We start from the raw sequence: 9,417 nt of genomic DNA on the forward strand, positions 1-9,417 counted from the left end.
TTAAAAACCCTCTCCCCAGTTACATAATTATTCCACTTCAGTATTTCTAAGGTTCATCAATAAAAAGTGTCTTTTAATCAGCTATAAGTAAGAACAGTAATACATGTATTGTTAATATTCAATAGGCTATGTATAGGACAGTGAAAAAAATTCAAGAACCTTCTAATTCTTTTCTGCACCCCTCTAACATGGAACCTAAGCAAATCATGGGACTGTCTGTATAATCAGACTATTTCCTACTAGAATATTTAACTTCAAGGATAAATTTATAAAACCACATACCTAAAGTACTTTCATGTGCACTGAGCATTCAGACACGCAGGATGGTTCAGTATAAGATACTACAATAGAACACACTTACACAAAAGAAAATGCAACTACAACTGTACTTCTATTACTGTAATATATTATATAACATAGTACATAATAGAGAAGGGCTACTAGGATGATCTGAGGAATGGAAAACTTGTCTTATGAAAGGAAACTCAAGGAGCTTGGCTTGTTTAGCCTAACCAAAAGAAGGTTGAGGGGAGATATGATTGCTCTCTATAAATATATCAGAGGGATACGTACCAGAGAGGGAGAGGAATTATTTAAGCTCGGTACCAGTGTGGACACAAGAACAAATGGATATAAACTGGCCATCGGGAAGTTTAGACTTGAAATTAAACGAAGGTTTCTAACCATCAGAGGAGCGAAGTTCTGGAATAGCCTTCCAAGGGAAGCAGTAGGGGCAAAAGACCTATCTGGCTTCAAGATTAAACTCGATAAGTTTATGGAGGAGATGGTATGATGGGTAACATGATTTTGCCAATTAATTGATCTTTATTCATGGTAAACAGGCCCAATGGCCTGCGATGGGATGTTAGATGGGGTGGGATCTGAGTTCCTACAGAGAATTCTTTCCTGGGTATCTAGCTGGTGTTTAGCTCAGGGTTTAGCTGATCGCCATACTTGGAGTCGGGAAGAAATTTTCCTCCAGGGCAGATTGGAAGAAGCCCTTGTGGGGGGGGTTTCACCTTCCTCTGTAGCATGGGGCATGGGTCACTTGCTGGAGGATTCTCTGCACCTTGAAGTCTTTAAACCATGATCTGAGGACTTCAATAGCTCAGACATAGGTGAGAGGTTTATTGCAGGAGAGGGTGGGTGAGATTCTGTGGCCTGCATTGTGCAGGAAGTCAGACTCGATGATCATAATGGTCCCTTCTGACCTTAATGTCTATGAGTCTATAACAGAAAATTATACTAAATGCAATTATTTCAGCCAAAAAGCAAGGATACTGTACCATTATTGAAATATAACATACATTTTCCCAACCAGGAATTTCTCTGCACTCAGCAAATTGATTGGTCTAACCTGCAGGGTTTGAAAGATTTCCCCGATATTTTCTAGCAAGGTGAAGAACACCAGTGTTGCCATCCCCCAGCTATTCACAACCTTGCATATTAAACCATTAAAACAAAAAAAAAGGTAACTATGGCACTATCAACTTCCTATTTTGGGAAACTTTAACAATTGTAGTTTACTCTCTTTCCTGTATTAATGTTATACTTTGTTTCTCTTTCCTACCTTCACTACACTTTTTCTTTTCTCTTGTAGATTGTTCTCTTTCTGATATGTTAAGTGTGATGTTCCCTCATATCCTTTTTACTCTCTCCATCCATTTACATATTTTCTCTCTTTTTTCTCTTTACACTGTGGTCTGTTCTACAACTTCTCCCCTATATTTCTGTGTCTCTCTCCTTCTCCCACTCTCATTTAAAAAAAAAATCACTATCAGTTCTGCATTTTTTTAAATTTATCGTCCCCTTATATTACAGTTATTCCAAGAATAAGAACTTTGCTGACTTTTAGAGAAGGAATGGAAAACATTTAGCACCGAGTAAGTGTCCTTCTAGCAATGTGATTGCTCATGTTTTTTGTAGATTTTCCTTTTATTTCCTTTTAAATATGAATTACAATGTCATTAAGTAATAACCATATCCTCAGTTGAATAAACTCTTTGGCCTCCTTGGGAAGAAGCATGATCTATTTTGAAGGAAGGAGCATAAGATTGAGAGCCACAATGTCCTGGCTCTTTCAATGACTGTTCCATCTCTTGCCTCACTTCTCCATCTATAAAATAGGAAAATACTATAAGAGTACTGAGAAGATTAACAGAGCAGCTGTATGGACATGTAAAGCTATGGAAAGATAATATTAATTATTTCTAATAAATATGTCTATGTTTATTCAGATCAGGATATGGCTCTCAAAGCTCATTAAAAGGAAGCAAATGATACCAATAATATGGAAAAGAAACTTATTTTCAAGGCTTAGTATTTACAGATACACAGTGAACATAAAGAATAAAATATATACTAAAATATTGTTTAAAAAATACTAGTACACACTCAACAGTTTAAAATATATATAATTTGTTTTAAAAAGTCATGAAGAATGAAGTAGCTAGCATGTTAACAAAACAATGCACACTCCTTAATAACAGCTTCTACACCAAAGCAAATGTTGTACCCTTCCCTACAAAAGGCACTCACATCGATCTGGGGAATTAAAGGCTTATTGTTCTGACTACTTAATGTGACATGGACAAATCAGGTTCTGTAAAGAATAATCATACCTCTATTAGAATTCTTTGGATATGTCAATAAGCCAGTGAATAATGGAGAACAGGCTGTCATAATTATTTGGACTTTCATTAACCATTTGACAAAGTTCCTCACAAGCAGTTGCTAAGGAAACTAAATAGCAGCCATAGGGTGAAAAGTAAAGTACCGCCACGGATTGGAAACTGGTTAATGGGGGCGAGGGGAGATCATTTTTCAACATGGTCAGAAACTAACAGTGAAGTGTCCCATGGTTCCACACTAGGACTGGTGTTTATTAATATATTTCCTATTAATCTGGAAAGGGGGCTGAGCAGTGATGTGGGAAATTTTGCAGATGAAACAAAATTATTGAATTAGCCACGAGGAGAGCAAATCATGATGAAATTCAAACAAAATGAACAAATACACACTGATAAGTGCAATTCCAGTGTTGACAAATGCAAGGCAACACACATTGCAAATAATAATTTGAATCACTCACACTCCTTACTGGGTCCTAAATTAACTGTAACTTGATAGGGAAAAAAAGACTAGATACAGGCATAAATATACTGGCATATGAAGAGAAGGGAGTTACCTTACAAGTGGAGAACGAGTGTTGACTAGGCCAATTCAGTCACAGTGGATGTGGTCCATCCCAACAATTGATGAGGAGGTGTCCATACCAAGAGAAGGAAAATGAAAATTACAGATACAGGCAATTTTCCCTCTCTTGGTATTGATACCGCCTCATCAGTTATTGGGAGTGGATCACATCCACTATGACTGAACTGGCCTAGTCATCACTGGTTCTCCATTTGTAAGATAACTCCCTTCTCTTCATGTGCTAGTATATTTATGCCTGTACCTGTAATTTTCACTCCATGCATCTGAAGAAGTGGGTTTTTTACCCACGAGAGCTTATGCCCAAATAAATTTGTTAGTCTTCAAGGTGCCACCGGACTCCAACTAGACAGATGGACCACTGGTTTGATCTCTTATGGTAATTCTTGAGTTCCCATCCCCAAACCAGCAACAGGTATATTTAAATTTACATAAATACATGATTTAAACCACAATTGCATTACAACAAAAAACAACATCGCTCTTCTCTTTGGACATTACGAGATTTATTCATAAATAAGTGGGGCAATTACTACTATATTCATTTTTACCCATCTGAAAATAGCTCCCTCTCCTTTTGTATTTATGATTTCTAATTTTTGAAAAAGGTAAAGGAAGAACATCAGAATTATTAAAAAGAAAGCCTGCCCCCAAGAACTCATACTGCATCAAGTGAGCACAAGAGTAGTTTGATTTTGCACTGGGAAGAAGATGGATTTTCTTCTTTTGTTTTCTCCTAAAATTTTTCCACATTCAATGCAGCTTCAGCAGAGGCAGCAATGATGGGCAAGCTAGTGTAGAGAAAGGGCCAACACCTTCCTGTGATTTAGCCATGGAGTCATTCAGATATGTACTAGGACTCAACCATGACTACTCCCGGTGGAACTGAACCAGCAGCAAATTTTAAGACAGAAATACAGTAAATATACATATTCGATGTATAAATGGTCTTTCCTGTCCCTAATTTCCATGATGAATAATCGTCAGTACTGGAATGCAAAAGATTTAATATGGCCAGTCAGGCAATTGAAGTGATTTTTTTAAATTTACCTACACAAAAATACAAAATTACATCATCTATGCAAAAAGTAAACTCACAGCAAAACCCTAACTATGCTACAGGTAGCATGTCCCCATAATATGAGTCTCTGGGTGTGTATATATGTACGTATGTGAACGCATGTATACATACAAACACACACCCAAAACTAACAAATTTGGATACAACAGAATTTGTAGACCAAGTTTCTGATGTACATAATAAGATGTTCATTATACACATATAGCAATTAAAGACTGCAATCCAGCAAACACTTATGCAAGTAACTTTAGATGTGTGAGTAGTGTAGTCTTAATGAAAAGGATTACTCATGTGTAAAGATGTCCATGTGTGTTTCCATGATTGGGACCCAAGTGTTTAACAGGAAAACTGAAAACCACTTAAAAGTAGGGACATTTGTAGAGTTTAGCCCAAGGGTTCTCAAACTGGGGGTCAGGAACCCTCAGGGAGTTGCAAGGTTATTGTACGGGGGGATTGCAAGCTGTCAGCCTCCACCCCAAACCCTGCTTTGCCTCCAGCATTTATAATGGTGTTAAATATATTGAAAAGTGTTTTTAATTTATAAGGGGGAGGGGGGGTTGCACTCAGAGGTTTGCTATGTGAAAGGGGTCACCAGTACAAAAGTTTCAGAACCACTGGTTTAGCCCCATCACAGACTAGGTGAAACTGAGTTCATCTCCAAGGGGTGAAACAATCAAGCAGAGAAATCTCCAAGCAAGTCTTAAGGTTTGTCTATATTAGGTTAATTTGCATTCCTAATGTAGATGCGTTGGATTGATGTAGTGTCACTTTCATTGGTGTAGCTTACTCCAATAAGCTATAAACGCCACTAGTGCAAACCTCATTTTACACCAGTGAAACAACTACACTGAGGAGGCTGAAACACTATAGCTGCTCTACTGAAAAATAAGGAAAAGATTTTAGTGACTGCATGATCTGAAACTCTTATTTTCATAATATAGTTTGAGAGTGAACAGATACAAATTAGACCTGAATTGCAGCAGGGAGCTACAGAACCTGATTAAAGAGAAGTGCAAAATCATTATTTAAAATCACTGGTATAGTTACAAGAGTATATGCGCACCTAATATAAACTGCAGTGTAGGTAAATGGGATAGTATACCAAAGAAAGCTGCACTAACGAAGGTGTTCGTAAGAATATAGTTATATGAAGGCAAATTTAAAATACACAGAGCCTTAAATAATCCCATCTTAAGACAAGTTGTCTGGAAACGAAATGCTTTATTACATGCCCTGCAAATGCCCTTTCAGGGACCTGCATGTCCTCCCCAAGAGATTAGGGACATCAACCAAACTTAAAACACAGAGGAAGACAACTAACACCACCTTGATGTTTCAAGTGGTTGTGATGGCATAAATTGTTCCGGGAGACACATTGAACACTCAGTGCACAGCCAGGTTAGGTGAAAATAAGCTTGTCGTAAGTTTTAAGGTAACACTATCCACTTGAAACGTAGCCTGTTTCAAACAGAGCTGAAAGTTGTGAGGTACTACACCCGCCCTGTCCTCCCCTGCCAATTTCTGTGCTTTTAAAATGCGTTTTTACTTTTTAAATATTTCTCTCTCCCGTGCCATGCTGTGAAAGTCCCACACAGCGATGGAAACGGGTGAACTGGTTTCCACAAGGGAGAGAATTAGACTGAGCACACCCACACTGCTGTCAAATGCGCTCCCTAAACAATCCCTGGAAGTTAGAGGAAAAATAGCCCCCTCCCACTCCCCCGGGGCTTAGCACCTCCCCATACATTCCACTCCTGTTCCCGGGGCCTAGCCCCGTCCATGGTCTGGCGTACACACAACACCCCCCTTCCCTCCCTGCGAGGCCGCCTGGGAGACGTGTTAATGCCGCTGGTGCTTCCTGCCGGGGGGTGGGGGGGGGGTACTGGTAGGGACCGGGGATGTGAAAGGCGGAGGCTTCTCACTACCTTCGTCGTAGTTATAGCCTCGGACGTTCCTGTGCCGGGCCATGGCGGCGGCAGCGACGTCGCTCACACTCGGTGGCGTTGGCGGCCGCAGCCCTAGGCCGCCATCTTGGTCTCCGCCTGGCCTCTACGAATCGCTGTGCGCATGCGCGGAACAGCCCCCCTCCCGGACGTTTTGTATGCGCATGCGCACTCCCTCGCCAACTGCCCAGCCGGAGGAGCTGCTCTGAGTGCGAGTTTTCCCTTGCCCAGAGCCGCGTCAGCTCCCCCTCCCACTTCCCTCCGGCTCGTTTAGCCTGACCCCGCCCTGCGGCCAACGCAGCCCGCCTGGCAGCACCGCCCAGTCTGTGCCCCGCCGTCCCCGACACGTGCACACCCTGCCAAACCCGAATTACGTCACCCCCCACGCGCACCCCCCCACGCCATCTGCGCTGCGAATAACCGCCCCAGAGCGCCTCTCACCCGCGCCCCCTCAGAACCCGTCGCGGTCCCTGCGCACCTCCGCCCACGCCAGTCACTCCATCCACGGCCCTGACTGCGCTGTACCCCACCTAGCCCGTCCCTGGCCTACCCCCCACACACGGACCAGGCCATCCCCGATCCCGTGTACCAGCCACACTGCCCCTTCCACACACACTGCACCCTGCCCTTCTTCCCGGTGTACGCCGCCCCCCCCGCCCCCCCCGAACTCCCCAAGCTGAGCCACTGCCCAGTCAAAATTGCCCTGACACCCAGATCAACAGGCCCCGAGCGGCAAATATAATTTGCATAATTATAATTGGTTTGTATAATTTTCGGTGGTGCCCAGAACAGGTCCAAGTCCTGCCCCCCTCCCTCTGACCGCACTTGCCTAAGGGTCTGGGAGGGAATTTGGGTGTGGGACAGGGTTTGGGGTACAGGCTCTGGAGGAGAGTTTGGGTGTGGGACTGGGACTGCTCAGCTTGGAAAAGAGACAACTAAGGGGGGATATGATAGGATCTGTAAAATCATGAATGGTTTGGAGAACAAATGACTTCAGTCTGGACCTTTACTGATGCATCTCAAAATGCTCTAAACCAGTGTTTCTCAACAACGGGTGCGTGGACCAGCGCCAGTCCCCGAGATCTCCCTGACACAGTTCAGGAACGCAGTATGCCAGTCCCTGGTATCAAAACGGTTGAGAAACACTGCTCTCGATGACTAGGTCTTTTCAAATGTTAAAATCTGTGATAAATATTAAACACACTAAAGTAACAGCGTCTTTTCTATTTCATATAACACTTTTGTTAAACTTGTTCATATTTTTAACACAAATCTCATCAGTCTCTTATCAATTTATCATTTTATCACACTTCCTTGAATTTTGGTACCAGTTTTACTGGCTTATTTATCACTTTTTTTATTACCCCTAATTTTTGGGACAAAAACCACATACCCTTTATTTGATAACCAAACCTAACACTGTTTTCAAGACTTAGGAAGTTTTATTTAAAGTGAATAACTTAAATAATGGCACTAGAAAATATAAACATAACTACTCTGCAATGCAGGAGAATCTACGTAGTATAATCCATACATGCCAATAATACAAAGCTTCCCTGAAGCAATAATTTTAATGGTAAAGCAGATGTAACCTTTAAAAGGAACCTGTAACTTACAATATGTCTTAGTTTAATGTGTAATTATCACTTAGCAGATAGTTTGAAAAGAAGACCTAACAACAGTGCATTCCAAGGACAATAGCATGCAGAAGTATTATTATTTTTGTATTGCAATAGAGCTCAGGATGGCCCCATCTTTGTTCTCTTTGGAAAGCACCCAGCACAATGGGGTCCTAGTCCATGATGAGGACACCACTGTAATGCAAATAATAATAATAATAAATGTGCCATAGGCCTTCCCTAGGTACTGTTCACTCTGAGCCCGATATAAATATTTGGAGATGATGACCAGCTAACGAACTGTTCAAGAACCATGTGACAGTGTCATATTTTTAAAGCTATATTTAAAGCTCAGTTAGTGGCATTCTTTTAAAGTGAATGTAATGCTCATGAAAGGGTTTACCCCCATTTAAATGCTACAGTGGTTCAGCCACAGTGCTGCAGCTGCACCACTGTAGTGCTTCAGTGTAGACACTACCTACACCTACAGGAGGGGTTCTCCCCGAGATGCAGTAGCTAAGTCAATGGAAGAATTGTTTCATCAACCTAGCACCGTCTACACTGGGGGTTAGATCAGCTTAACTACATTGTTCAGGAGTGTAGATTTGTCACATCAGTGAGCGACGTAGCTGGATTGACCTAATTTTTTAGTGTAGACCAGGCCAAAGGTACAAGACTAATAGCAAAGGACATAAATTAAAACCTCTGTCTAGCCACAGATCATGTGCAATAGGATAACAGCAATTCAAGCACTGACACAGTATCCTACCAATCTGCCTCCAAAATCTTTAACCTGGAGCTAGCTCCTCTTGAGGTGAACAGGTTCATTCTCTATGATCATTCAGACCCTAGACCCTTCACTGAGACTGCCTTGAAGTGATATTTCTTATGTAAGGACCTGTGTACTGGGAACTGAATTGAGATCACCAATGTATTTTTCAGAGGCCGTGTCAAGGTTCCTCCCCCACTCTGAACTCTAGGGTACAGATGTGGGGACCTGCATGAAAAACCTCCTAAGCTTATCTTTACCAGCTTAAGTCAAAACTTCCCCAAGGTACAAAGTATTCCACCCGTGGTCCTTGGAATGGCCGCTACCACCACCAAACTAATACTGGTTACTGGGGAAGAGCTGTTTGGACGCGTCTTTCCCCCCAAAATACTTCCCAAAACCCTGCACCCCACTTCCTGGACAAGGTTTGGTAAAAAGCCTCACCAATTTGCCTAGGTGACTACAGACCCAGACCCTTGGATCTTAAGAACAATGAACAATCCTCCCAACACTTGCACCCCCCCTTTCCTGGGAAATGTTGGATAAAAAGCCTCACCAATTTGCATAGGTGACCACAGACCCAAACCCTTGGATCTGAGAACAATGAAAAAGCATTCAGTCTTTTACAAGAAGACTTTTAATAGAAAATAGAAGTAAATAGAAATGAAGAAATCCCCCCTGTAAAATCAGGATGGTAGATATCTTACAGGGTAATTAGATTAGAAAACATAGAGAACCCCTCTAGGCAAAACCTTAAGTTACAAAAAAGATACACAGACAGAAATAGTTATT

The 9,417-nt window shown here is 41.7% G+C and overlaps 1 protein-coding gene across 3 annotated transcripts in view; it reads right to left on the reverse strand.

The window, feature by feature from the left end:
* Positions 1-6,392, reverse strand: part of HBS1L (HBS1 like translational GTPase) — a 114,504-nt gene extending 108,112 nt beyond the window's left edge. For 2 of the 3 annotated variants that reach the window (XM_077813070.1, XM_077813067.1), the window contains exon 1: positions 6,220-6,374. In XM_077813070.1, the coding sequence (XP_077669196.1) occupies positions 6,220-6,262 (43 nt within the window). In that variant the 5' untranslated portion in view covers positions 6,263-6,374. Of the gene's footprint in view, positions 1-6,219 lie in introns of all 3 variants that reach the window. The other variant, XM_077813069.1, reaches the window with a different exon arrangement.
* Between the last annotated feature and the right edge of the window lie 3,025 nt (positions 6,393-9,417).

This window comes from Eretmochelys imbricata, chromosome 3, assembly GCF_965152235.1.
Source record: "Eretmochelys imbricata isolate rEreImb1 chromosome 3, rEreImb1.hap1, whole genome shotgun sequence".
Lineage (NCBI taxonomy): Eukaryota > Metazoa > Chordata > Testudines > Cheloniidae > Eretmochelys > Eretmochelys imbricata.